At 59.8% G+C, this 27,997-nt stretch overlaps 2 protein-coding genes and 1 long non-coding RNA gene across 4 annotated transcripts; 2 read left to right on the top strand and 1 right to left on the bottom strand.

The window, feature by feature from the left end:
* Window positions 1–3: 3 nt before the first annotated feature.
* PSMC5 (proteasome 26S subunit, ATPase 5) lies at window positions 4–4,069 on the top strand. The gene is made up of 12 exons (XM_086864695.1): window positions 4–86; window positions 521–592; window positions 1,013–1,082; window positions 1,458–1,555; window positions 1,805–1,861; window positions 1,932–2,162; window positions 2,242–2,368; window positions 2,438–2,628; window positions 2,705–2,803; window positions 2,901–3,011; window positions 3,088–3,174; window positions 3,378–4,069. Exons 1-12 carry the CDS (start codon window positions 48–50, stop codon window positions 3,429–3,431), a joined length of 1,236 nt encoding a protein of 411 aa, XP_086720821.1. The 5' UTR covers window positions 4–47; the 3' UTR covers window positions 3,432–4,069.
* SMARCD2 (SWI/SNF related BAF chromatin remodeling complex subunit D2) lies at window positions 4,027–20,180 on the bottom strand. 2 transcript variants are annotated; one of them, XM_086864693.1, is made up of 13 exons: window positions 20,010–20,180; window positions 11,322–11,509; window positions 9,352–9,394; window positions 8,762–8,884; window positions 8,310–8,429; window positions 7,766–7,861; window positions 6,828–6,929; window positions 6,126–6,287; window positions 5,840–5,937; window positions 5,274–5,409; window positions 5,060–5,182; window positions 4,658–4,759; window positions 4,027–4,557 (listed from the first exon to the last, which is right to left on the bottom strand). In XM_086864693.1, exons 1-13 carry the CDS (start codon window positions 20,163–20,165, stop codon window positions 4,504–4,506), a joined length of 1,503 nt encoding a protein of 500 aa, XP_086720819.1. In that variant the 5' UTR covers window positions 20,166–20,180; the 3' UTR covers window positions 4,027–4,503. The 2 variants fall into 2 exon arrangements, with proteins under 2 accessions (XP_086720819.1, XP_086720820.1); XM_086864694.1 differs by having other exon boundaries at window positions 11,322–11,506.
* A 6,410-nt stretch (window positions 20,181–26,590) lies between these two features.
* LOC111940092 (uncharacterized) lies at window positions 26,591–27,529 on the top strand. The gene is made up of 3 exons (XR_002869420.2): window positions 26,591–26,671; window positions 26,819–26,864; window positions 27,353–27,529. It is a non-coding gene; the product is annotated as an uncharacterized LOC111940092 (long non-coding RNA).
* Window positions 27,530–27,997: the final 468 nt, after the last annotated feature.

Raw genomic sequence — 27,997 nt, 5'->3', positions numbered from 1 at the left:
ACCGGGAGCGCAGCGGAAGCTGGGGCCGCCATCTTTGTTTGGGCCTGATGCCGGCGGAGAAGATGGCGCTGGACGGGCCCGAGCAGGTGCGGAGGGGCCGGGACCGGGCTGGGGATGAACCGGCGGGGCTCGGGTAGCGACTCGGGGCGCTCCGTGCTGCCCCAGGGCTCTGCTGAGGCCGAGGCTGCTCGGGGCCTCGCAGCGCCGTGACTCGGCGGGTCTCGGGAAGGCGGCGGGGCCTGAGGCGGGACGGGAGCGGGGGCTCGCAGGGAGCAGGAGCTGGGGATGCTGTGGGCACCGCTGGGAACACGGGACACCCAGGACTCGGCTTGGGGATCGGAAAGGGAGTGAGGGGGAGGGAAAGGGACCCGTACGGCAGCGGGAACTGGGATGGGAGGAGGGAGGAGAGGAGCCAGGGCCGGGGCCGCGGTGCTGAGGGGGGAATTGAGGCCCCGCGGGGCAGCCCCGAGCTCGGCGGGGTGCGGGGGGTGTCGGAGGCCGCTGAGCTGTGTTGTCGCAGATGGAGATGGACGATGGGAAGGGCGGCTCGGGGCTCCGGCAGTATTACCTGTCCAAGATCGAGGAGCTGCAGGTGAGCACAGGGGACACCGGGACAGTGTCACTGCGCTTCCCCCGCCACCGGGCAGCCCTGTTCCCACCCCTGTCCCGGGTCCTGTGGGCAGGCACGGGCTCTGGGGACACATCCCGAGCCAGGGGCTGTCCCCATCCAGATCCCTGCGCCAGAGGACAGAGTTAGGTGGGATATCGGGAAGGAATTGATCCTTGGGAGGGTGGGCAGGCCCTGGCACGGAGCAGCTGCGGCTGCCCCTGGATCCTGGCAGTGTCCAAGGCCAGCCTGGGACAGTGGGAGGGGTCCCTGCCATGGCAGGGGTAGAATGAGATGAGCTTTACAATCTTTTGCAATGTAAAGCATTCCGTGATTCCATGCTAAAAGCTGTGGTGCTGGGTGTGGGTGAGCCCAGGGCTGCTTAACAAAGCCTTTCCTCTTCAGCTCATCGTGAACGAGAAGAGCCAGAACCTGCGGCGGCTGCAGGCACAGAGGAACGAGCTCAACGCCAAGGGTGGGGCCTGGAGCCTCCTGCTCATCTGGGGCTTGGGAAGGGGGCTCGGGGCTGGGCTTTGGGGCTGTGAGCTGGCTCTGGGCGGGCTTTGGGGGGCTCTGGGCTGGGCTTTGGGGGGCTCTGGGCTGGGCTTTGAGGGGCTCTGGGCTGGGCTTTGAGGGGCTCTGGGCTGGGCTTTGGGGCTCTAAGCTGGGCTTTGGGGCTCTGGGCTGGGCTTTGGGGAGCTCTGAGCTGGGCTTTGGGGCTCAGGGCTGGGATTTGGGGGGCTCTGGGCTGGGTTTGGGGCTCTGAGCTGGGCTCTGGGGGGCTCTGGGCTGGGTCTGGGGGGCTCCAGGCCCTGGGGCTGGTGCTGAGCTGTCCCTGTCCCTGTCCCAGTGCGGCTGCTGCGGGAGGAGCTGCAGCTGCTGCAGGAGCAGGGGTCCTACGTGGGAGAGGTGGTGAGAGCCATGGACAAGAAGAAGGTGCTGGTCAAGGTACGAGGTTGAGCTGCCCAAGGTGACAGGTCTGGGCTGGGGCAGTGCTCTGTGTCCCCACAGGGGATGGGACAGCTCAGGGATGTGGGGTGGGAGCTCATTGGGATGGCTGTGCTGGGCCTGGGGCTGCCCTGGGGCGTCCGGTGGGGTTGGAGCTCCTGGCTCCTGCGCCTCACGGGCCACGTGGATGTTCCCTCAGCAGGGAATTCCTAGGAAAACAACTCCGGGGGGGGATTTGCTCCTTTCCAGGTGCACCCAGAGGGGAAGTTTGTGGTGGATGTGGACAAGAACATCGACATCAATGATGTGAGTGCCCGGGGGCTGCGGGGGTCCCCAGGGCTGGCAGGGACACCCAGCCCCCACACTGTCCCCTCAGGTGACCCCCAACTGCCGCGTGGCCCTGCGCAACGACAGCTACACCCTGCACAAGATCCTGCCCAACAAGGTGGACCCGCTCGTGTCCCTGATGATGGTGGAGAAGGTCCCAGACTCCACCTACGAGATGATCGGGGGCCTGGACAAGCAGATCAAGGAGATCAAGGAGGTCATCGAGCTGCCCGTGAAGCACCCGGAACTCTTTGAGGCGCTGGGCATCGCCCAGCCCAAGGCAAGTGCTTCTCTGCGGGGGTCCCTGGGCTGTCCCCGTGTCCCCAGGCAGGCTCTGAGGTGCCCTGTGGCCTTTCCAGGGGGTGCTGCTCTACGGCCCCCCCGGCACGGGGAAGACGCTGCTGGCCAGGGCCGTGGCCCATCACACCGACTGCACCTTCATCCGCGTGTCCGGCTCCGAGCTCGTGCAGAAGTTCATCGGGGAAGGTATCGGGGGCTCTGGGGCACCTCGGGGCTGGCTGGGCCCGGGGCCAGGCTGAGCCCCGTGTCCCCCAGGGGCCCGCATGGTGCGGGAGCTGTTTGTGATGGCCCGGGAACACGCGCCCTCCATCATCTTCATGGACGAGATCGACTCCATCGGCTCGTCCCGCCTGGAGGGCGGCTCGGGCGGGGACAGCGAGGTGCAGCGCACGATGCTCGAGCTCCTCAACCAGCTCGACGGCTTCGAGGCCACCAAGAACATCAAGGTAGAGGGGCCAGCCCTCCCTGGGGTCCTGCCAGCCCCCCAGGGCCCAGGCAGGTGACAGCTGTACCCCCGTGCAGGTGATTATGGCCACCAACAGGATCGACATCCTGGACTCGGCCCTGCTGCGCCCCGGCCGCATCGACAGGAAAATCGAGTTCCCCCCTCCCAATGAGGAGGTAGCAGAGCCACCCCCAGCTGACCTGTCCCTGCTGTCCCCACCCTCTCCCTGGGAGCCATTCCTGGGCTCCAACCCTCCCTGTGCCCCTGCTCCAGGCCCGCCTGGACATCCTCAAGATCCACTCCCGGAAGATGAATCTGACCCGGGGCATCAACCTGCGGAAAATCGCGGAGCTGATGCCAGGGGCCTCGGGGGCTGAGGTGAAGGTGAGCTGGGGACTCTGGGGACAGACGTGGGCCTGGCACAGGGGCACTGGCTGAGGTTCCTGTCCTGTCCCCTCAGGGTGTGTGCACAGAGGCTGGGATGTACGCGCTGAGGGAGAGGAGGGTGCACGTCACACAGGAGGACTTTGAGATGGCCGTGGCCAAGGTGGGTGCCAGGGGAGAGGTGACAGTGGGGGGTGACAGGGGCACAAACAAGGGGGTTGTCACCATGTGAGTGACATGGGAGAGGCTGCTGGGGCACAGAGTCTGGTTGGACAGAGCGGCTGCTGAGCCCTCCCTTTGCTCTTGGGGTAATGAACAGCCAGTTTGGGTGCTGAGTGCTGGACCCAACCCTGTCCCCTCCCCCAGGTGATGCAGAAGGACAGTGAGAAGAACATGTCTATCAAGAAGCTGTGGAAGTAACGGTGAGGCCGGAGCTGCTCCCTGTGTGCTGTCAATAAAGAGCTGCTGTGGCCAGGCCTGGGCAGAGTTGGGCACTGCTTTGGGGACGGGGTGGGGGCTGCAGGACACTGCACACCCCCAGAGCTGCAGGACACAGCACACACCCCACAGAGCTGCTGCTAACTGCTTTTATTAGAAAAGATCCAAAATAGACAAAAATTGATTACAGAAGAGGCAGACACCCCTGAGCCCAACCCTGGGATTCTGTAAACACCCCCCCACCTCGGGAGCCTGCAGGGGGGCAAAGGCACTTCAGTGGGGGTGGCAGTGGTGGCACTGTTCCCGTGGTCCCCTCCCTCCTCCCCAGTATCTCCAGTTCTTGGTGCCCCATGCCCCCACTGGCCACAGGCCCCTGGAGCAGAGTGACCCCCTCTGCCCCCAAACCTCGTCAAGACAAGTGGTTAATTACGGAATTACATAAAACAGCGGGAAGAGGGGAAGGAATAAACTGATTGTCACAAACTGAGCCCCAACCCTTAGGTCTGTATCCCCAGAGCAGCCCTGGGAGCCTCCCCGAGCCCCTGCAGAGCCCCAGTGCAGGAAAAGGAGCTCAATCAATATATTAATTAATTAATCAAATACAAACCCACTGTACAAAACGCTGCCTTTTTTTTTTTTTTTTTCTCGTGGTTTTTTTTTTTTTTTTTATATAAAACCTGTTCACAAAAATAGTGCAAAACGTCGGGGGCCGGGGGGAGCTGGCGTTTGGAATGACGAACTTTGGTTGAAGAGGGGCTGGGCTGGGGCTGGGGCTGGCAGCTCCTCCCCCGGGCACGGGCAGCGCTCCCCGGCTCCCGGAGGGGCTCTGGAAGCGGGGGAGCCGCGGGGGCTGCGCGGGGAGGGGCGCGATGCAAAGCGGAGGAGGCGCTGCGGGGGCTTGGGGGGAGCGGGGACCCCGCTGTGCTCGGCCCGGGGAGCCCCGGGGGGGCTCCCACCCCTCCAGGCACATCGGGTTTGTGCAAGTGCTGTGGCTTCCAGTCGGTACCGTCCGGCTCGGGCAGCGGGGCGGGAGCGGCCCCGGGCCCCGCCCGCCTTAAGTCAGGCGGATCCCGAGCACTTGTTCCAGTTCCTGCCGGCGCTGCTGGACCTGGGGACACCGCGGCGGTCACGGAGGGACAGGGGACACTGCCCGGGGTCCCGGGGACCTGTCACTGCCATCCCAAGCCCGTCCCCACCCCCGAGCTCACCTTGGCAAAGATGTGCCTGCCCACGGCCTCCTGCGCCCAGGGCTGTTGGTAAAACTCGGCCCGCCGCTCCTCCTCGGGGTTCCCGATCACATCCGTGATGATCTGACCCAAACGGGAGGGGGCACCGGGAGTGAGCTCCACGAGGGATCAAAACCCCTCCCTGAGCTCCAGGATGGACCCAGACCCCTCCCAGCCCCAGGGCTCCAGAATCATGGAATTGTTAAGGTTGGAAAAGCCCTTCAGCCCTTACCCCAACACCATGTTCACCGCTGACCCATGTCCCCAAGGACGGGGACTCCACCACTGCCCCAGGCAGCTGTGCCAGTGCTGGACAACCCCTTCCATGAAGAAATTTCCCCCCAATATCCAACCTAAACCTCGGCAGCAATTGTTCCCCTTTACCTTGAGGTCCCTCCTCTGGGATTTGATCCACTCCTGTATGAAATCCTGGGGGTTGTTGCTGAAGCTCAGCATGAAATCCCTCTGTGTCTTCAGCTGGTTGATGGACTCGATGGTCTCGTGGATCTGGGGAGGTGCCAGGGGTCAGATGAGCTGTGTCCCCCCACGGGACACGGCTGTCCCTGCCTGCAAGGCTGGCCCCTGTGTCCCCTCCCACCTTGGCATCCAGGGAGGCGATTTCCTGCTGGTTGGTGGTGGAAGCCAGGAAATTGCTCATCTGGGCTTTGAGGGGATCGTCCACCTCCACATCGATGTCGTAGCAGGCTGTCTTCTTCTGGTCATTGGGGTCCACACTGGGGGAATGGGGTTGGGGGGACCTGCTGAGCTCCCACCTGACTCAGGGGTGGATGGACCCTGACAGCAACATCCATGTCCCAAGAAACCTCAAATTCAGTGGTTCTTCCCCTCCCAGGTGACTTGTGCTGGTCCTTCAGGGTGGAGACCCCAAACCCTCAGCCCATGGAGCCCCCCCTGGAGGCACAGCCCATCCCATGGAGCCCCCCAGCCCTGGGGACATTGCTTGGCTCCCTCTCCACCCATGGGGCACTCCCAGCCCTTGGGGACAGCACTTGACCCAAAACCCACCCCACTGAGTCCCCCAGCCCTGGAGGTGCTGCCCAGCCCATGGAGCCCCCCAGCCCCAGCCCATGGAGTCCCCCAGCCCTGGAGGTGCTGCCCAGCCCACAGAGCCCCTCAGGGACCGTGCCCATGCTGTGCCCCCACCTGATGGTGTGGTTGATGATGATGGGGTCCGGGTGCTGCAGGAGCCCTGCCAGCTTCATGGGGATCTCGGAGAAGCGCATGCGGACACAGTTGAAGATCTGGGGGACAAAGCAGAGCCTTTGGCACCCATGGCAGGGTCTGCCCCCACCTGTGCAGTCAGGTGGGGCATCCCCAAGCTGGTGGTGCAAGGCAGAGCCCAGGGAAGGGGCACAACCAGAGTCTGGAGGGGCGGTGGGAGCTGGGCAGAGACTTCTCCCAGCCGGGTGAGGTGGGAATGTGCAGATACCTGGCGGAAGTAGCGGTTGCAGTTGATGAACTCCTTCTCGTGGCTGTCCTGCAGTTTGTTGTGTTTGATGTAGAGCCACAGGGCCTGCATGATGCTGGCCCTGGTCTGGGTGTGCACCCCCAGCAGCCGGGCCAGCCGTGGGTCCAGCTTGTACTGGGGGGGCTGCGGGGACAGCCGGGGTCAGCCACGGAGCCAGTGGGGATGGAAAAGCCCTCCCGGACCAAAGCCCAACCCATGAGCCATCCCTGTCCTGTCCCCCAGCCCAGAGGGGTGTGCCAAGCTGCTCCTGGGACAGCTGAAGGGATGGGGACTCCACCGCTCTCTGGGCAGCCTGTCTCAGTTTTATCTCTCTTTCCATAGAGAAATTCCTCCTGCTGCTTGGAGAAGAGACACTCGTGAGTGTCCCCCACAGCCCCTGTGGCGCTGCATGCTCAGAGCTCCCTGTGCACCTTTGAACCCTGCATCCCCCAAACCCTCATCCAAGGCCCTGTCCCGGTTTTTAACTCCCTTCCACACAGAAGTTTCTCCTGCTGCCCAAAGAGGAAGGTGGGGTCTGTCTGGCCCTCAGGAGTGTCCCCCACAGCCCCTGTGTCACTGCAGGTCCCTGCCCGGAGCTCCCCCTGCATCCCCAAACCCTCATCCAAAGCCCTGTCCCAGCCCATCCCCACCCCTGGCTGCCCCCCAGGTGGCCCCAGGCTGTACCTGGTGGTCCAGCATGAGCAGCAGGGTGCACTTCACGTTGACATCCCCAGGACGCTTCACCTGGAAGCCGTCGGTCTCCTGGGTCGTGGGCATCCGGTGCCACTGCGGGGACAATGGGGACAGCGCTCAGGCCAAGAGAGCCACCTGCCAGCAGGGCCTGTCTGCAGAGCTGGCCTGGGGCTCTGGGCAGGGGCTGGCACAGCCACACAGCCTGGGGCACGCCCTGGCAGCTCCTGATCCCCGGGGTGGCAGCTCAGGGCTCTCCCAGCCCGTCCCATCCCGGGATGTGCTCCAGCACTGGGATGGGCTGGGGCAGTTCCAGCCCCGAGTGCTTGGGGTGCAGGACTCCCACAGCCTCTGGATCAATCCTGCAGGGAATGTGCATCAGAGCTGCTCCCAACCCAACCAGAAGGGGGTTCAGGCTCTCCACAGACTCTCCCGGGCCAAAAGCACGAGCTGGGTGCAGAGGGAGCTCCAGGCAGGAGCACCCAGCAAAGATCTGATCCCTCTCCCAGGCATGGCTTAAACCTCCCAAGGACCCTCCAGCTGAGGGGCAGGCAGGAGGGCAAATCCTCCTTCCCACATGGCACTGGGATGAGCCTCCTGTGGGATCAGCACCCACATGGGGACCCCTCTGTGCCAGGCTGGGCAGGAAAATGGCCCCTGGAGCCACTCCCTGCCCCCAGAACAGCTCCAGCTCTGGCTGAGCACCTGGGCTCAGCTGAGGGCTCAGAGCTGACCTCTGCCACGGAACAAAACACATCACTGAACTTGAGCCAGGAAAGCAGGAGAGCATGGTCCCGACAGAGGGCCTGGCACTGTCCCCAGCCCCAAAAACCTGCCCAGGTCTCTCTCCCAGCAGGACAGGCCCCGGGCTGGGAGCTGAGCACCCAGAGAGACCTGAGATCCCATTCCCCCTGGGATCCCTCCCACCTCACCTCCACCAGGTGATTGTCCGGCCCATAGAGCTCCTTGTCCAGCTCGATCACAAGGCTCTTGAAGAAGGAGGAGAACTTCCTCTTCTGCTTGCTGGGCTGCAGACAGGGCAGCAGAGATTCCTGATCCCAAACCCAGCCCCAGAGCAGGGCAAGGGCTGCCCCAGCACTGCACCAGTGCTCCCAGCACCTTCTCGTGGACCACTGCTCCTCCTCCCACCACCTCATCCCTCCTGGATGATCCTGATGGACCAGCTCCTCCCACCAGCACTCCTTCCCTCCTGGATCCTTATGGACTGACCAGTGCTCTCACCACCTCCTCATCCAACTTGGATTATTATGGACCAGTGCTGCTCCTCCCACCATCATTCATCCCTCCTGAGTCCTGATGGAGCAGCTCCTCACCCCTCCTGGATGATCCCTACGGATCAGCTCCTCCCACCACCCCACTCCAGCCCTCCTGGATCCCAACGGAGCAGCTCCTCCCTCCCTCCTGGATGCTCCTGATGGACCAGAGTTCCTCCTGCCACCCCTGCTGGATCCTCACATCCTCCAGCAGCTTCCCCTCCACACGGAGCTCCCAGGAGGCCACGCGCTCCCCGCCCTCTCCTTCCTCCTTGGCTGGGGTGAAGGTGTTGGAGATGTAAATCCTGAGCTTCCGCTTTTGCTGTGGAATGGGAACGGAGAGAGGGGAGGACGGAGTGAGAGGGGACTGCAGCACCCATCTCCATGTCAGGGTAAGAGGAAATGGCCTCAGGGGAAGTTCAGCTTGGATACTGGGGAAAATTTATCCACGGAAAGGGCTGTAAAACATTGGAATGTTCTGTTCTGGGCAGAGGTGGAATCCCCCATCCCTGGAAGTGTCCCAGAAACGTGTGGATATTCCACCTGGGTGAACATGGCTCAGGGTGATGGTTGGACTTGATGACCTTAGAGAATTTTTGCAACCTTAAGGATCCTGTGATTCCATGAATCCATGATTTCCAGCCCCCCACTCACCGTCAGGGGTTTCTTGATGGCCTCCTGGATCTCCATCCTCTTCCGAGCAATGGTTTGGTCCAGCTTGCGCTCGAAGGCCAGGAGGTCCATGTAGGCCTGGGATTCTGGGACCAGCTCCCGGATCTGGACATGGCAATGGTCAATCCTGGTGTGCCGGGATGGGCTGGACCCCCCCAGCCCCAGCAGCCAGGGAGACACCAGGTGATGAGTCCAGCATCCAGTTCTTAATTTAAACCCAGCCTGGAGCCCTGCAAAGCTCTGCCCAAACCAGTCTGGAGCCACTAAATGCTCCCAGAAGCATTCCTGGTGTCCCAGCATGGAATGAAACCCTGGAATGTCCAGAGGGACTCTTAGGGACCTTCTGAGAACTCCATCCCACCCCATTCCTGCTCCTCACTTGCTCAGAGTCCAACCCAGTGCAACCCTCTCCTGCCACACCAGAGGGAGAGACAGAAACATTCCAGGGTGGGTTGGGATTGAACAGAAATTCCCAGTGGTCAGGAGGGAACTCGGGGAGATCCTCCCTGTGTGGGGACCCCCCATCCCCTGCAGCAGCTCAGCTCTGTCCCCTGGGCTGAGGTGACACTCACCCTCTGTGGCAGCACCTTGTCAGCCATCTTCCTCCTCTTCACCCTGGCAAATGGAACAGTTACAGCTCCCCCAGGACATCCTGCTGCTGCCCCCTGGGGGGATGGATATTGGGAAAGGCTCTTCCCCCAGAGGTGCTGGCACTGCCCAGGCTCCCCAGGGAATGGTCCCGGCCCCGAGGCTGCCAGAGCTCCAGGAGAGCTTGGACAGCGCTCCAGGGATGGACAGGGTGGGATTGTTGGGGGGTCTGGGCAGGGCCAGGGCTGGACTGGGGGTCCATTCCCAACCAGGATATTCCTGGGGGGAAGGGGTTGGATGTTGGAACCTCACACCAGGGAAGGAAATCCAGGAAATCCTGGAGCAAGTGGAGGTGGTAACGAGGCCAAGCCAGGGCTGCAGGACAGAATTCCCGAATGTCCCCTCTGAAAGCAGCCATCCCATTCTCCCAGTGCTCCAAACCAAAGCCACTGCCAGGAACTCCCTTAAACCCAGCTCAAACCAAACCCTGCTGTGGTGGGGCTGAAATCCTGGGAAAATCCAGCTCAGCTGGATTCAATCCTGCCCACTGCAGATTGCCATCATCCCGAGCCCATCCCAGTGCCTAGCACAGCAGGGAATGCTCTCCTGCTGTTTTCCTGCATGGGAGACAGGGCAGCACAGGGAATTCCTGTTTCTCCAGCCCCATGTGGAGCAGGAGGATCACACGGGAGGGGTCCAGGAGAACACTCAAGGAGAGGTGAGAGCCCCGCTTTGGAGCAATTCCTGCCCCATCCAACCCCTCCTGCCTGCAGGGTCTGGACACCCCAGAGCAGCTGCAGCTCCTAATCCCCTGATCCGGGAGCAGGGAATGCCCAGCCAGCTGAGCCTGGCTGATCCCCAGCCAGGATGGCTTGGATGTCCCTGTGGGTGCCAGGCTGTCCCTGTCCCCAGTCCCCCGCTCACTCCAGCTGTGCAGAGCTGGGATGCCCCAGGAGGGATCAGGGAGCCAATGGAGCTACCGGGGAAGGGAATGGGAGCTGAGCATCCACAAGCACCAAGGGATCCTGCCCACACATTCTAGGAACCAAACAGCCCTCACAGAGAGGGATCAGCAGGGCTGTGAACCAGCGAGGAGCTGCTGGCAGAGCCCAAGCAAAGAGTCCTGCTCTGACTGCAGCTCCAGGGAGTATCCCTAAAATCTGCCAGCCCCATCCCACACTTCCAGCCACATCTGGGCCTGCCAGAGCCACCAGGGACCCCTGGGAGGATGAGGAAGATCCCCAGGAGCTGCTGCTGGGGACCCCACGAGGCTCTTTGGTGTGGGGATCAGAGTGAGGGGAAACTGCCAATTCTGAGGGATCTCTGCCTCTGGCCCAAAACATCCCATTGCCGAGCTCTGGCCGGTGCCAGGCTGGAGGAAAACCCTGCTGGTCGCCTCCTCTGCAGCAGGACAGGATGCAACATGTGACATGCATGATGTGACACTTGTGACACACTTGAGTGGGACCTGGAGAGGCTTTGGGGTCTTAAAGAGAGTCAAACATTGACTGGACACAGCCCTGGGATCCCTGTCCTGAATGGAATTACAGCCACCTTTGTACAGCTCTGTGTCTGCAGTCACATCTCATTGATATCTACATTTTTATATTATTTATATAGATATTTCCAAAACAGGGCTCTCCTGTGCTCTGAAGAGGTTTCCCAGCAGAAGATCCTGTTGGGACTGAATTATTGTGCCTAGTTTGAACAAAGCAGCTCCTGGCTCAGCTCAGATGGAAACCATGAGGTGAAACACAAGGTGGATCCATTGAGAAGCAGGGATGCAGCTTCCTGGAGCCCAGAGCACCCCAGGGTAGCAGAAGGTGCCCCAGGGTGGGACTGGATGGGCGTTAAGGTCCTTCCACCCCACCCATTCCGTGATTTCACAAAGTGCAGCAGGCACCCAGCAGGACCTCCCACAGGAATGGCTCCGGGATGGGACCCCAGCCCTTACCCTCTCCTGGGGGTGGCCATGGGTGGCTGTGCCTGGGGGGTCAGCAGGCGCTTCCTGAACGGATCCATCATGGCCTGGGGCAGGCCGGGCCTCAGCGGGGTCGCTGCTCCGTACGGGGGCGCTCCCGGGGGCCCCACCTGCAGCCCTGCCATGGGCATCCTGCTCCCGGGGGGCATCCCTGGGCGCTGCTGGGAAACAGGGACACGCTTAAACGGGACCTGAGCACGCTGCCAGCCACCCCCCGGTGTCACCCAGCCCCTGGTGCCAGCCACCCCCCGGTGTCACCCACCCTCCGGTGTCACCCAGCCCCCGGTGTCACCCAGCCCCGGTGTCACCCAGCCCCTGGTGCCAGCCACCCTCCGGTGTCACCCAGCCCCCGGTGCCAGCCACCCTCTGGTGTCACCCATGCTCCAGTGTCACCCAGCCCCCGGTGTCACCCAGCCCCCGGTGTCACCCACCCCCCGGTGCCAGCCACCCCCCGGTGTCACCCACCCCCCGGTGTCACCCACCCTCCGGTGCCACCCACCCTCCGGTGTCACCCACCCTCCGGTGTCACCCACCCTCCGGTGTCACCCAGCCCCCGGTGTCACCCAGCCCCTGGTGCCAGCCACCCTCCGGTGTCACCCAGCCCCCGGTGTCACCCAGCCCCCAGTGTCACCCAGCCCCCGGTGTCACCCACCCTCCGGTGTCACCCACCCTCCGGTGTCACCCACCCCCTGGTGTCACCCAGCCCCCGGTGTCACCCAGCCCCCGGTGTCACCCAGCCCCTGGTGCCAGCCACCTCCCAGTGCCACCCAGCCCCCGGTGTCACCCAGCCCCCAGTGTCACCCAGCCCCCGGTGTCACCCACCCCCTGGTGCCAGCCACCTCCCGGTGCCACCCAGCCCCCGGTGCCACCCAGCCCCCGGTGTCACCCACCCCCCGGTGTCACCCACCCCCCGGTGTCACCCAGCCCCCGGTGCCACTCACCCTCCGGTGTCACCCAGCCCCCGGTGTCACCCAGCCCCCGGTGTCACCCAGCCCCCGGTGTCACCCAGCCCCCGGTGTCACCCACCCTCCGGTGTCACCCACCCTCCGGTGTCACCCGCCCCCCAGTGTCACCCACCCCCCAGTGGCAGCCCTGCCCGAGGGTGCAAGGAATGACAGCAGGAGCTGCAGGAAGTGATGGGGAAGCAGGAACAGAAGCCAGGGAGGGCAGGGAAGCCTGGCCTGGCAGCTGTGCAGCCAAAGTCGGGCTGGTGGCCCTGTGCCAGCACCCCACAGCTGCACGAGGACACCGCCTGCAACGTCCCCAGCCCCGGGACCTCGTGGGTTCCTCTGGAAAGCAGCACTGGAGGGGGAGCAGGGCAATCCCCCTTCCTCCCACGGGCAGGAAGGAAGTGAGGGATGGAGGAGGCAGGAGCTCCCCCGTGTCCACAGCCAGCTCCAGTCCTTCCCCTTCCAGGGACACGCAGGGAATTGGGGAGCCACAACAGAGCCCTGGGGGGTTGCCCCTGGCAGCCCCTCTGTACCCTCAGAGCATGGATTTGGCAGCACCCACTGGTGCCACCAGCTTGTCCCCCCAGGACCCACCAGCCACCCCTCCTGCTCCTCCCCTGCCCCACTCTGGGGCTGATCCAGAAGCTTCCCAGGATCCTTTGATCCTCAGCTCCCCTTGCCAAGGTGGGAGGCTGGGAGAGCCACCGAGCCAGCAGAGCAGCATTTCTGCCCTGCCGCAGGCTCCTGACGTGCCAGGACATCCCCACAGCCCTGCAGGGCAGGGAGCCAAGGGAACACCTCATTCCCTGCACACAGGATACATCTGGGAGCAAACCCTGGCTGCAAGAGGGTTGGGAACACGGGATGCAGCCGGCCTGCCCTCCACAGCTCAGGGGTTGGTTTGATGGAGCTGCAGCCTAAAAAAGCCTAAAAACTTCCCCCACCTCCGTGAAAAACACAAACCCAGGAGTCTGAGCTGCTCCTGGTGCCTCTGCCAGTGGCAGATCCCGAGAGCAGCAGTGTGTTCCAGGCAGGATCAGGGCAGCAGCAGGGCCCCAGGATTAGCTGCACGTGGAAGCTCAAACCCCCCCAGGCTGAGCCCGTTACACAACAAACACAACCACACATGGCTCCAGAGCCTTTGAAGCAGCAGCCCCAGAGCTGGGGCTCTGACCCGCGCTTCCCCAGGGCAGGAGGCTCCTTTTTCCTCCTCCCAGATGTTCCTCTCCTCCAGCTCAGCCCAGTTTTGCAGCTCCTCGTGACTCCGGCAGCAGCACCTTTTTGTGCCAAAACCACAAGACCAGGACCCAGTTTCTTTTTGTTTATCAAGAAATCCATCGTGCAGGGCCGGGCGGACCCACACCCCGTGTAACAGGACAAAACACAGTAAATGTCACTCTGCAGCTCCAGCAGGACTGTGGAACAAACCCAAACCTGTGCTGACACCTGCCAGGGCTTCTGGAGAGCAGAGAAACCCCCATAAGGAACTGGAAAACTTCTAATTTGAAATTCTTGGGCCCCCAGAGCAGCTCAGTGCAGAGCCCAGGCTGGAAGCAGAGCCTGCATTCCCTGGAGCCCCCGGGAGCAGGATGTGGCTCCCAGGGAAACCCTGCCCTGGGTGTTTTTCAGGGCCTGGAAGGCCAGGGAGGTTCCACAGCTACAGAGACATTCCCTGCCCTGGGAATGCTGTCAGGAGCTGCTTGGAACCGACCCAGCCATGCCCAGCTCCTGTCCTGTGGCCAGGGCAGCCCTGAGGCCTCTCCTCCCTCTCTCTGCCACTCCATGAAGCACATTTTGGATCTATCCCCAGAGTGAGAGATTTGGAGGTTTCAGAGTCTTTGACAGCTCCATGTCCTTGGATAAAGTGTCTTGTGTGTCCAGATGCTCCTTCCAGGGCTCCACTGAGACAATTCCGTCAGCAGGGAGAGGTTCAGCACAAGGATACACAGATTTGTCCCACTTTAACTTCACCATCACCTCCCAAACCATCTGAGAACCATCAGCCACAGCTCAGCTGCCTGGGGAGCGACTCCCAGCCCACCAAGGACCCACACTGGATTGCCTGGATGAGCCATAAGGGGAGGGCAGAACCCTCCACACAGATTTTCCCTCTCAGTTCACCCTCAGGATTTTCAAATTTGCAACAGAGAAGCCTCTTGGCTCAACCAGTCACTGATGCCTGGGGCTGGCCCCCAGAGGCTCCCAAAACCTTTTCACACAAGCCCAGCCCAAAAGCTCCAGCCAAGCCAGGAAGCAGCACCACAGCCCCGGGGTGAAGCCAGTCCCCAGCCCCTTTTGGAAGGCCTGGAAATACCCAGGATGCAGAGGGCTTAAACTCAGGAAATTTGATTAAAGCAGCTCCAAGCAGGAGCTCATTCCTGCCCAGCACCCGCTGTCCCTGTGCCACCCCCGGGCCTGCGCTGTGCCCTCCCCTCAGAAGAGCGGACAAAAGGCAAACCCTGCAAGCTGAGCGCCTGGATCCCATCCAGCTCTGCAGGCGGGACAGCAAACAGCCCGTGCCTGCTCCCTGCCAGGGATGGGGCTGTGCTCGGGGTTCAGCCCAGGCCACCGCACAGGCCACGGGCCCTGGGGCAGCTCTGCTGGGAATGGGCCCTGCCTGAATCCAACGGGAGGCTGGAAGCATTCCTGAGGGATGTTTGCTGGCGTGGCAGCGGCCTCTGAGCCCGCCAAAGGCCCCTTCTTGAGGAAGGGCAGCCCAGAAATCAGGGGCTGGTAGCAGAAAGGAGAAGCAATAAATCCCAGAATGGATCTGCCGGAAGAAGCTGGGCTGGAGAGAGAACTTGAGGCAAAGCAGGAATTCTGCTAACAGCTCCAGAGTCTCTTCAGGTCCCTTGCAGGATCCTGGCTCTTCCCTGCACCACCCCAGCCAGTCCTGTCCTGCTCCAGGATCCAGCCCAGCACAGGGAATCAGGGAGCCAGAGCTCACATCCACCCTCGCCAGGGGCTTTGGAGCAGAGCCTGGCCCAGCACCAAGAGCTCTTCCTGCAAGTTCCTCCCCTCGTGCCCAGGCAGCAGCACTTCCCTCGGGATACAGAACAATCCCTGTTCAAAGAGGATTCCAGCTCCACATCAGGTTGGGCTCCGAGAGCCCTGCTGCACAGGGCTTTGTGTGGATCGGGATCAGATGAGCCCCCCACATATCCCAAAAGGGTGATTTTCCCCTTGGTTCCTCCTTATCTGTGAGCAAATCCCTCTTGGGAGGGTGCCAGCAGAGCCTGGGCTGGTGCTGGCACAGACCTTAAGCTGGGAGGTGCTGCTGGGATGGAGATGCTGCTGCTGCAAACTCTGCTGCAGCTCCCTGCAAGCCCCCAAATGCCCCCACACTTGGAAAACCTCTGTGTTTGACACAGCAGGAGCTCCAGGAGCCACATCTGCGCTGTAAAGCCGACATGAGGACGTGGTAAATCCAAGGGAGAAGGGCACAGCACCGGCACAGCCCCCAGCAGACCCAGGACACATCCTGGAATGTCTCCAGCAGCAGCAGAGCTGTGTGGGCTGGACAAACCTGCCCGTCCTGCCTGCAGCTGGAGCCCTGGATGTTCCAGAGAAGGGAAAGGAGAGGTCACAGGGATTCAGGTGTCACAGCAACAGCAGCAGGAACAAGGAACAAAGGTGTTGGCTCCTCCTGGGAGCTGCGGGAGGCTCTGGGGAGGAGCAGAGATGGGCCTGGCACAAACCCTGCCCGTGGCGTTCCCAAACTTTCCGGGAACGGCCTCGAGGGCTCCTGGGAAGGCCCTGAGGAATCAGAGGGAGCAGCAGCCCTGGAGGTGTTGCTGCTCCCCCTTCACTGTCACGTTTCCCAGGAGCAGCAGAGCGTGCCTGAGCTCTGCTCTGCCCTCCTCCCCCTGCTCCAAAGGACAGTGTCCATCTGCTTTGGATCAGCGCTGGAAGCAGCTCCAGGCTCCGGCTCTGATGAAACCTGCCTTGGAAAGCCTCTCCCTCGGGAAGGGTGGGGTTATCCAGCACAAGCAGCTTTCTGGAACAGCTCCAGCCCTGGCTGTTGTCCCCTGGCCCCCTCCAAGCCAGTACCAACCGCTCCATGAGCGGCAAGACTGCTCTCCCTGCTCCCAAAGGAGAGGATTTCTCCCGCACTACACTCTCTCCTGCAGAGTTTCACCTGGCACAACACTCCACACTTCTGCAGCTCCTCCATCCCACTGCCTCCACGGATTTCTCCATGAAGCACGACTTTGCTTCCCACTGCCATGTGCCCAGGGACAGGATCACAAAGCTGCTTCCAGTCTTGGGAGTTCTCAGGCTGCAGCAGCCTCCTGGCCCAGGGAATCCAGGCTCTGTCTTCTCAACACAATGTGCCAATAAATACATTTAATGTATTTAACCTAATTCTGCACCAGGGAAGCGTCAGCTGGGGGTGACTGCAAAGCCAGAGTGCTGAATTCCAAGGTCTCATCCTACATGGATCCATGCTGCACAGGCCACGGTGTTAATCCCAAAACTTGGGAAAAACTCTCCTAAACCTGAAACCAGTGCCTGAAAAAACAGGAAGGTTCCTTCCTGCTGAGCTTCCATGGAATCTGACTGCTGGGGCTCAGCCTGGGCATCCTGGCTGCTCCAGGGGCAGGGAGAGGGATCAGGGTGAAGGATCTGCCCACACTCCTCACCACGCCTGATCTTCCTGCTCCAGGCATGGCACCAGCTCTTGGCTGCTCTGGAAACATCAGCTCCCACCAACAGAGTCCCCTGGAGTCCCTGCCTGGGCTGCCAAGAAATCCCCAGCAGGCACACGAGGATGTCCAAAGGACGAGCATATGTTTAATAATCCTGAGATTAGAGCCCCTAAGCCCTCGCTGGCCTGGCCAGGGCCTCTCCTGTCTCCCGGTGCCCAAACAACGCAGCTCTTCCTAAAACTGGGACAGAACCAAGCCCTGGGGGGATGGCAGGGATGGGAGGGGCTGTTTTCCTCAGCCTGGGAATTGCAAAACAAAGGGCAGACCCTCTGGATCCTCTCCTTTCCCAGGCTCAGGGAGAGGCCACTCAAACCCAGTCCTGGGACTGGATCCCGCTGTGCCGGACACTCCGGGGCCATCACCGCGGGGCCATCACCCCCTGCTCCCGACACCTGCTGCCGTCCCCCTGGGGGAGCAGCATCTGCCAGCCTGTTTACCCGCCTGCTCCCAGCTGGCTCCAGCTTCCCAGCTGGATTTTGCACCCTGCACATGGAAGGTCAGGCAGTGCCCCCGCCTCGAGTTACCAGCGGCTCACACTCGGCCAGCTCAGCCTCCAACACCATTTCTTGGTGTTTTGAAGGCTGCAGAAGGAAGTTGTTTCCTTCTCCTGTGCTAAGGAGCTGGAATTTCCCTGAGCTTGGTTTATTTCCTGAGTTTTAAATCATGCAAATCAGGTACAGCTCTGGAGGAGGCAGCGGCAGCCCAGGAGAACGTGTTGCACAACTGGGCTCCTCCATTTCCAGCCTGCCAGGAAAACTGAGCTTTACACCCGAAAACTCATTCCCAAAATAATCAGCATGAGCTTGGGAGTGAACTGAGAAGCCGGGTGTGCAAGGGGCAGCAGGAATGTGTGTCAGGATATACTTCTTTCTGCTGGAATAGCATAGAATCATGGAATGGTTTGGGTTGGAGGCACATTAAAGCCCACCCAGTGCCACCCCAGCCATGGCAGGGACACCTCCCACTGTCCCAGGCTGCTCCAGCCCCAATGTCCAGCCTGGCCTTGGACACTGCCAGGGATCCAGGGGCAGCCCCAGCTGCTCTGGGCACCCTGTGCCAGGGCCTGCCCACCCTGCCAGGGAACAATTCCTGCCCAATATCCCATCCAGCCCTGCCCTCCGGCAGTGGGAATCCATTCCCTGTGTCCTGTCCCTCCAGGCCCTCGTAAACACAGTTCTCACTTCCTGGATCTACTTGTAAAAGATGCGAGCCTGTAAAACTGTGAATTTCTGTGCTTTTTGAGGGCTGCTCGTTGTTTGGATTTACTTTCCCCCACATGCTCTCCTCTTCCACCACTGACCAGCCCCTCGTCCTTCCGGAGGACACACCGAGAATACTCCGGGGTTACACCGAGAATACTCCGGGGTTACACCGAGGCTACACCTGCACACCACGCGTTACCTCCGCCTTTGCCAAGGACACAAACGTGTTCCATGCGGGTCCGTACAGGGGGACGGGAAGGGGACGGGAAAGGGACGGGAAGGGGACGGGAAGGGGACGGGAAGGGGACGGGAAGGGGACGGGAAGGGGACGGGAAGGGGACGGGAAGGGGAAGGGAAGGGGAAGGGGACGGGAAGGGGACGGGAAGGGGACGGGAAGGGGACGGGAAGGGGACGGGAAGGGGACGGGAAGGGGACGGGAAGGGAAGGGAAGGGGACGGGAAAGGGACGGGAAGGGGACGGGAAGGGGAAGGGAAGGGGACGGGAAGGGGACGGGAAGGGGACGGGAAGGGGAAGGGGATGGGAAGGGAAGGGGAAGGGGACGGGAAGGGGACGGGAAAGGGACGGGAAGGGGACGGGAAGGGGACGGGAAGGGGATGGGAAAGGGACGGGAAGGGGACGGGAAGGGGACGGGAAGGGGAAAGGGACGGGAAGGGGACGGGAAGGGGACGGGAAGGGGACGGGAAGGGGACGGGAAGGGGACGGGAAGGGGACGGGAAGGGGACGGGAAAGGGACGGGAAGGGGACGGGAAGGGGACGGGAAGGGGACGGGAAGGGGACGGGAAGGGGACGGGAAAGGGACGGGAAAGGGACGGGAAAGGGACGGGAAAGGGACGGGAAGGGGACGGGAAGGGGACGGGAAGGGAAGGGGACGGGAAGGGGACGGGAAGGGGACGGGAAGGGGACGGGAAGGGGACGGGAAGGGAAGGGGACGGGAAAGGGACGGGAAGGGGAAGGGAAGGGGACGGGAAGGGGACGGGAAGGGGACGGGGATGGGAAGGGAAGGGGACGGGAAGGGGACGGGAAGGGGAAGGGAAGGGGACGGGAAGGGGACGGGAAGGGGACGGGAAGGGGAAGGGGATGGGAAGGGAAGGGGAAGGGGACGGGAAGGGGACGGGAAAGGGACGGGAAGGGGACGGGAAGGGGAAAGGGACGGGAAGGGGAAAGGGACGGGAAGGGGACGGGAAGGGGACGGGAAGGGGAAGGGGAAGGGAAGGGGACGGGAAGGGGAAGGGGAAGGGGACGGGAAGGGGACGGGAAGGGGACGGGAAAGGGACGGGAAGGGGACGGGAAGGGGACGGGAAGGGGACGGGAAAGGGGACGGGAAAGGGGACGGGAAAGGGACGGGAAGGGGACGGGAAGGGGACGGGAAGGGGACGGGAAAGGGGACGGGAAAGGGACGGGAAGGGGACGGGAAGGGGACGGGAAGGGGACGGGAAGGGGACGGGAAGGGGACGGGAAGGGGACGGGAAGGCTGCGCAGACGGATCGGGCTCGGCCCCACGGGAGCGACCCCGGCCCGGCCCTGGGCTAGAGTCACCCGCTGAGGGAGGGGACGGGCCCGGCCGAACTTTTACCGGGCTTTGGGGGTACAAAGTGGGAGCAGGGGAAGGGGGAGGTGTTCCGACTGAAAAGGGCGGCAGAACGGCCCCACCGCGGGTGCCGGGCCCGCTCCGGCCAGGCCCGGCCGCGCTGCCCCGGGAAGGCCCCGCCGGCTCCCCCGGCGCTGGCCCGGGCCCCTGGGTGCCCCCCGCGCCCCTCCCGCCGCCCCGGGGCGCCTCACCTGGTACTGCGCGGCGGCCGGGCCCATGGCGCGGTAGCCCGGGGCGCCGGCGGGCGCGGGGCTGGGGCCGCGCAGCAGGGCGGTGCCGGGCCCCGGGGCCGGCGGGGCGGCGGCGGGGGGCAGCGGGCTGAGCGGGAAGGCGCCGCGCCCGGCCATGGCGGGGCCGCAGCGGTCGGGACGGGGCGGAGAGGCCCCGGCGGCGGCTCCGAGCGGCGGCGCCGGAACAGGAACGGGACCGGGAACGGGAACGGCTCCGCGCCCGCCGCCCCAGGCCCCGCCCCGAACAGAGCCCAGGCCCCGCCCCGAACAGAGCCCAGGCCCCGCCCCGAACAGAGCCCAGGCCCCGCCCCGAACAGAGCCCAGGCCCCGCCCCGAACAGAGCCCAGGCCCCGCCCCGAACAGAGCCCAGGCCCCGCCCCGAACAGAGCCCAGGCCCCGCCCCGAACAGAGCCCAGGCCCCGCCCCGAACAGAGCCCAGGCCCCGCCCCGAACAGAGCCCGGGCCCCGCCCCGAACAGAGCCCAGGCCCCGCCCCGAACAGAGCCCAGGCCCCGCCCCGAACAGAGCCCAGGCCCCGCCCCGAACAGAGCCCAGGCCCCGCCCCGAGCAGAGCCCAGGCCCCGCCCCCGAACAAACCCCGCCCACCGATCATTGCCCAGCCTCAGGCCCCGCCCCCTCCCCGCCCCCAGCGCGCGCGTGTGACGTAAGCGTGTCAATCAAGTGTGTGATATCCGTGCGGGGGTGCGGTTGTCCGTGCTGTGCACCTGAGTGTGCGTGTGCAAATCCACGTGTGTGCACGGACACCTGAGTGTGCGTGTGCAAATCCACGTGTGTGCACGGACACGTGTGTGTGCGTGTGCAAATCCACGTGTGTGCACGGACACGTGAGTGTGCGTGTGCAAATCCATGTGTGTACATGGACAGGTGTGTTTATGGACACGTGAGTGTGAGTGTGCAAATCCATGTGTGTACATGGACAGGTGTGTTTATGGACACCTGAGTGTGCGTGTCCCTGTGTGGGTGTGTGTTCCAGCATGAGTGTGTGCATACGTGTGCTCACGGGGCTGTGTGTGTGTGTGTGTGTGTGTGAGCGCACAGCACGAGCCCCAGAGGGTGTGCAGGTGTGTACGTGTGTGGAGGTGTGTGTGTGCACTGATACAGGTGTGTGTGACACAGCTGAGCTTGTGCAGGTGTGTGTGTCACCGGTGTGTGTGTGACAGTGATGTGTGAGTGACACTGATGTGTGTGTGTGTGACACTGGTGTGTGTGTGTGTGACAGTGATGTGTGTGTGTGACACTGATGTGTGTGTGACACTGATGTGTGTGTGACACTGATGTGTGTGTGTGTGACACTGATGTGTGTGTGACACTGATGTGTGTGTGACACTGATGTGTGTGTGTGACACTGATGTGTGTGTGACACTGATGTGTGTGTGTCACCGGTGTGTGTGTGACACTGATGTGTGTGTGTGACACTGATGTGTGTGTGTGTGACACTGATGTGTGTGTGACACTGATGTGTGTGTGACACTGATGTGTGTGTGTGACACTGATGTGTGTGTGACACTGATGTGTGTGTGACACTGATGTGTGTGTGTGTGACACTGATGTGTGTGTGACACTGATGTGTGTGTGTGACACTGATGTGTGTGTGTGTGACACTGATGTGTGTGTGACACTGATGTGTGTGACACTGATGTGTGTGTGACACTGGTGTGTGTGTGTGTGACACTGATGTGTGTGTGTGACACTGATGTGTGTGTGACACTGATGTGTGTGTGTGACAGTGATGTGTGTGTGTGACACTGATGTGTGTGTGTGTGACACTGATGTGTGTGTGACACTGATGTGTGTGTGTGACACTGATGTGTGTGTGTGACACTGATGTCTGTGTGTGACACTGATGTGTGTGTGTGTGACACTGATGTGTGTGTGACACTGATGTGTGTGTGTGACACTGATGTGTGTGTGTGACACTGATGTCTGTGTGTGACACTGATGTGTGTGCGTGACACTGATGTGTGTGTGTGTGACACTGATGTGTGTGTGACACTGATGTGTGTGCGTGACACTGATGTGTGTGTGTGTGACACTGATGTGTGTGTGTCACCGGTGTGTGTGTGACACTGATGTGTGTGTGTGACACTGATGTCTGTGTGTGACACTGATGTGTGTGCGTGACACTGATGTGTGTGTGTGTGACACTGATGTGTGTGTGACACTGATGTGTGTGCGTGACACTGATGTGTGTGTGTGTGACACTGATGTGTGTGTGACACTGATGTGTGTGTGTGACACTGATGTGTGTGTGTGTGACACTGATGTGTGTGTGACACTGATGTGTGTGTGTGACACTGATGTGTGTGTGACACTGATGTCTGTGTGTGACACTGATGTGTGTGTGTGTGACACTGATGTGTGTGTGTGACACTGATGTGTGTGTGACACTGATGTGTGTGTGTCACCGGTGTGTGTGTGACACTGATGTGTGTGTGTGACACTGATGTGTGTGTGACACTGGTGTGTGTGTGTGACACTGATGTGTGTGTGACACTGATGTGTGTGTGTGACACTGATGTGTGTGACACTGATGTGTGTGTGTGACACTGATGTGTGTGTGACACTGATGTGTGTGTGACACTGATGTGTGTGTGTGACACTGATGTGTGTGTGACACTGATGTGTGTGACACTGATGTGTGTGTGACACTGATGTGTGTGTGTGACACTGATGTGTGTGTGTGTGACACTGATGTGTGTGTGACACTGATGTGTGTGTGTGACACTGATGTGTGTGTGTGACACTGATGTGTGTGTGTCACCGGTGTGTGTGTGACACTGATGTGTGTGTGTGACACTGATGTGTGTGTGTGACACTGATGTGTGTGTGACACTGATGTGTGTGTGTGACACTGATGTGTGTGTGTGTGACACTGATGTGTGTGTGTGTGACACTGATGTGTGTGTGTGACACTGATGTGTGTGTGTGTGACACTGATGTGTGTGTGACACTGATGTGTGTGTGACACTGATGTGTGTGTGTGACACTGATGTGTGTGTGTGTGACACTGATGTGTGTGTGACACTGATGTGTGTGTGTGACACTGATGTGTGTGTGACACTGATGTGTGTGTGTCACCGGTGTGTGTGTGACACTGATGTGTGTGTGTGACACTGATGTGTGTGCGTGACACTGATGTGTGTGCGTGTGACACTGATGTCTGTGTGTGACACTGATGTGTGTGCGTGACACTGATGTGTGTGTGTGTGACACTGATGTGTGTGTGACACTGATGTGTGTGTGACACTGATGTGTGTGTGTGACACTGATGTGTGTGTGACAGTGATGTGTGTGTGTGTGACACTGATGTGTGTGTGACACTGATGTGTGTGTGTGACACTGATGTGTGTGTGACACTGATGTCTGTGTGTGACACTGATGTGTGTGTGTGTGACACTGATGTGTGTGTGACACTGATGTGTGTGTGACACTGGTGTGTGTGTGTGACACTGATGTGTGTGTGTGTCACAGGTGTGTGTGTAACACTGATGTGTGTGTGTGTGACACTGATGTGTGTGTGACACTGATGTCTGTGTGTGACACTGATGTGTGTGTGTGTGACACTGATGTGTGTGTGACACTGATGTGTGTGTGTGACACTGATGTGTGTGTGTGTGACACTGATGTGTGTGACACTGATGTGTGTGTGACACTGGTGTGTGTGTGTGTGACACTGATGTGTGTGTGTGACACTGATGTGTGTGTGACACTGATGTGTGTGTGTGACACTGATGTGTGTGTGACACTGATGTGTGTGTGTGACACTGATGTGTGTGTGACACTGATGTGTGTGTGACACTGATGTGTGTGTGTGACACTGATGTGTGCGTGACACTGATGTGTGTGTGTGACACTGATGTGTGTGACACTGATGTGTGTGTGACACTGATGTGTGTGTGTGACACTGATGTGTGTGTGACACTGATGTGTGTGACACTGATGTGTGTGTGTGACACTGATGTGTGTGTGACACTGATGTGTGTGTGACACTGATGTGTGTGACACTGATGTGTGTGTGACACTGATGTGTGTGTGTGTGACACTGATGTGTGTGTGTGACACTGATGTGTGTGTGTGTGACACTGATGTGTGTGTGTGTGACACTGATGTGTGTGACACTGATGTGTGTGTGTGTGACACTGATGTGTGTGTGTGACACTGATGTGTGTGTGACACTGATGTGTGTGTGTGACACTGATGTGTGTGACACTGATGTGTGTGTGTGACACTGATGTGTGTGTGACACTGATGTGTGTGTGTGACACTGATGTGTGTGTGTGACACTGATGTGTGTGTCACTGATGTGTGTGACACTGATGTGTGTGTGACACTGATGTGTGTGTGTGACACTGATGTGTGTGTGACACTGATGTCTGTGTGTGACACTGATGTGTGTGTGACACTGATGTGTGTGTGTGACACTGATGTGTGTGACACTGATGTGTGTGTGTGACACTGATGTGTGTGTGACACTGATGTGTGTGTGTGACACTGATGTGTGTGACACTGATGTGTGTGTGTGACACTGATGTGTGTGTGTGACACTGATGTGTGCGTGACACTGATGTGTGTGTGACACTGATGTGTGTGTGTGACACTGATGTGTGTGACACTGATGTGTGTGTGTGACACTGATGTGTGTGTGACACTGATGTGTGAGTGACAGTGATGTGTGTGTGTGACACTGATGTGTGTGTGTGTCACAGGTGTGTGTGTGACACTGATGTGTGTGTGACACTGATGTGTGTGTGTGACACTGATGTGTGTGTGACACTGATGTCTGTGTGTGACACTGATGTGTGTGTGACACTGATGTCTGTGTGTGACACTGATGTGTGTGTGACACTGATGTGTGTGTGTGTCACCGGTGTGAGTGTGACACTGATGTGTGTGTGTGTCACCGGTGTGTGTGTGTGACACTGATGTGTGTGTGACACTGATGTCTGTGTGTGACACTGATGTGTGTGTGTGACACTGATGTGTGTGTGTGTGACACTGATGTGTGTGTGTGACACTGATGTGTGTGTGTGACACTGGTGTGTGTGTGTGACACTGATGTGTGTGTGACACTGATGTGTGTGTGTGACACTGATGTGTGTGTGACACTGGTGTGTGTGTGTGACACTGATGTGTGTGTGTGACACTGGTGTGTGTGTGTGACACTGATGTGTGTGTGACACTGATGTGTGTGTGTGACACTGATGTGTGTGTGACACTGGTGTGTGTGTGTGACACTGATGTGTGTGTGTGTGACACTGATGTGTGTGTGTGACACTGATGTGTGTGTGTGTGACACTGATGTGTGTGTGTGTGTGTGACACTGATGTGTGTGTATGACACTGATGTGTGTGTGACACTGATGTGTGTGTGTGACACTGATGTGTGTGTGACACTGGTGTGTGTGTGTGACACTGATGTGTGTGTGTGTGACACTGATGTGTTTGGGTCTCTGGGGTCCCGGGGGTCGCGGCCGTTCTGCGGAGCGGCCGCCAGGGGGCGCTGTAGGACCGCGGTTTCGGTGCAAAATCCCCAAATCCCCCAAATTCCCGTTAAATTCCCATCCCCGAAATCCCCCAAATTCCCGTGTAATTCCTATCCCCGAAATCCCCCAAATTCCCGTGTAATTCCTATCCCCGAAATCCCCCAAATTCCCGTTAAATTCCCATCCCCGAAATCCCCCAAATTCCCGTGTAATTCCCATCCCCGAAATCCCCCAAATTCCCGTGTAATTCCCATCCCCGAAATCCCCCAAATTCCCAGTAAATTCCTATCCCCGAAATCCCCCAAATTCCCGTGTAATTCCTATCCTCGAAATCCCCCAAATTCCCGTTAAATTTCTATCCCCGAAATCCCCCAAATTCCCGTGTAATTCCTATCCCCGAAATCCCCCAAATTCCCCTTAAATTGCTCAGTCCTGGCGGGGTCTGCCCATGCCCTGCAAGGAATGAGAGTTTAGGGCGAGGAATGAGAGTTTAGGGCAAGGAATGAGAGTTTAGGGCAAGGAATGAGAGTTTAGGGCAAGAAATGAGAGTTTAGGGCGGTGTTCCCAAATTCTCCTGCTCTGGAGCCGCACCTGGACGCTCCCACAGCGGCCTTGAACCACCACTAAAACCCTTCAGAAGGGCTGACACCTCAAAAAACGCAAGAAAACCCTGTCCCGGGGCGATTTGAGCCGCTCGAAACCCTCAGTGAAATCCCGGGAAGGGCTGGAATTTCTGGGTGCTGCCACAGGGCACTCAGAGATGCTCAGGGCTCACTCCTGCACGGGAATTCCTCACCAGCTGAGTCCATCCCCAGGCTGCCATCACACCCTCACTGCAGCTGTACTGGCTGTCTCCCATCCCAGCATGTTTTCCCATGGTTTTGGGGAATTTTCCAGGATTTTGGGGTAGTCTGTGTCCTGGCTTATCCCTGTCTATCCAGTGAAGGCCTCAGGATGGGCAGGAAGAGTGTCAGTCACGCTCCCCTGCAGTGGCTTCACCACAACTTCAGTCACTGAGATGATTTTCCTGCTTCCTTCAGAGAGGGCTGTGCTGGGCACTGCTTCCCTTTCCCATAGGAAAAACATTTTCCAGGATCCAGAGCTGCTTTTCCCACTTGTAGGTAAGAAAAAAGTCTGAACTGGAGAAGCTTCTCCTTGTGGATTTCTTGCTTTTACTGAAATGGAAGCAATGCTTCCAAAGCAAAATAAACTGGAAACCAGATGGGCAAGGACAAGGCTTGAGCTGAGCCTGATTTCTCTCTCTCCAGGCAGGTCCCAGCCATACAGAAGGGATGGGGATTCCAGGGAAATCAGGTAGGGATTTTGAGAATTAGAGCTTTATTGCTTTTCCAGCTCTGTTGTCATTCCTGTTGTCTTACCTGAGCCCATGGAAAGTCCCTGGGCTTGGGGACTCCCAGGAGATCGGGTCCTCCTCCCATCCCTGCTTGGCTGAATGACCTTCAGGAAGTTGCTTTTTTCCCTCTCTCCCCAGTTTTCCTGCTCCTGCTGGAGTGGGAACTGCTCCATCCCAAAGTGCTGCTCCCAGCAGATTTCCCTGCCTGGGGCAAAGGTTCCCAAAGAACCACAGCTCCGTTTTCCCAGCAGGAAAACACCTCTGGGAGAATTCCCAGGGCTCAGCAGGGGTGTCTGTGCAGTTGCTGCCTTTGCCTGCAGCTCTTCCTTGCTCCACTCCACTTCCAGGGGTCATCAGGCAGGTTGGATAAAGCCTCCTGCCCGTTTGCCCTCCCTGCAGCCCCAGGAGCTGCCAGGAACACCAGGCTCCATCCTCTCCCCTTTCTCAGGTGCTGCTTTCAGCCCCCTCCTGAGACGTTTTCCAAGACGTGGAGACCCCAGCAATGAACAGCTTTGCTGGAATTCCTCTGGAAATGAGGAGCTTTCCCAGCATCCAGCAGGTGCCAGCTCAGGATAAACCCAGAGGATGCTGAATAAAGGATCATTTCTGTGGTGGTTAAAGGTGATTACTCAACCTTCTTCTCTATCATTAGTCTGAAACCCAATTAAGCAGACCCTGTTAACTGGTGTAGGTGAAGCTCAGTGCTTCCCTGGGAAGGTGTTTGTTCCTGGCTGGCTGCAGGGACCAGGGAATTTTCCCTCTGGATGGAAAACCAGGAGCATCCCGTGCATATTTTTCATTTAAATCTCCCTTTATGAGGTCCGTGCCCGTGGCCACTCCATACCTTGGTGATGGAAGGGATATTCCACACACACACTCCTGGTGTCCATCCTGTCCCAGGTGGTGCAGGAGGAAAGCAGCAGGACTGTGGCTGTTTGAGGATGCCCTGATCCTGCCAAGGAAGGGCCTGGAGCCCTGGGCAAGGGCGGCTGCAGAGATTCCAAACGAAGCTGTGCTCCAGAGGGAGGATTGAGGGGCAGCACGGAACCAGCACGGCCTGGGCTCTGCTGATTCCATGTCAGGCTTTGTTTCC

Source organism: Cyanistes caeruleus, chromosome 27 (genome assembly GCF_971803275.1).
Source record: "Cyanistes caeruleus chromosome 27, bCyaCae1.hap1.1, whole genome shotgun sequence".
Classification (NCBI taxonomy): Eukaryota; Metazoa; Chordata; class Aves; order Passeriformes; family Paridae; genus Cyanistes; species Cyanistes caeruleus.
This window is presented reverse-complemented; position numbering and strand designations above follow the sequence as displayed.

Excerpts from the sequence above, each read along its gene's own strand:
- PSMC5 (XM_086864695.1), top strand. The coding sequence starts at position 48 with ATGCCGGCGGAGAAGATGGCGCTGGACGGGCCCGAGCAG. Across the intron at positions 2,804-2,900 it reads TCCCCCCTCCCAATGAGGAG|GCCCGCCTGGACATCCTCAA; the intron begins GTAGCAGAGCCA and ends CCCCTGCTCCAG. Across the intron at positions 3,175-3,377 it reads TTGAGATGGCCGTGGCCAAG|GTGATGCAGAAGGACAGTGA; the intron begins GTGGGTGCCAGG and ends CCCCTCCCCCAG.
- SMARCD2 (XM_086864693.1), bottom strand. The coding sequence starts at position 20,165 with ATGGCCGGGCGCGGCGCCTTCCCGCTCAGCCCGCTGCCCCCCGCCGCC. Across the intron at positions 7,862-8,309 it reads AGGGGAAGCTGCTGGAGGAT|CCCAGCAAGCAGAAGAGGAA; the intron begins GTGAGGATCCAG and ends CCCTGTCTGCAG. Across the intron at positions 6,288-6,827 it reads TGCTCATGCTGGACCACCAG|CCCCCCCAGTACAAGCTGGA; the intron begins GTACAGCCTGGG and ends CTGTCCCCGCAG.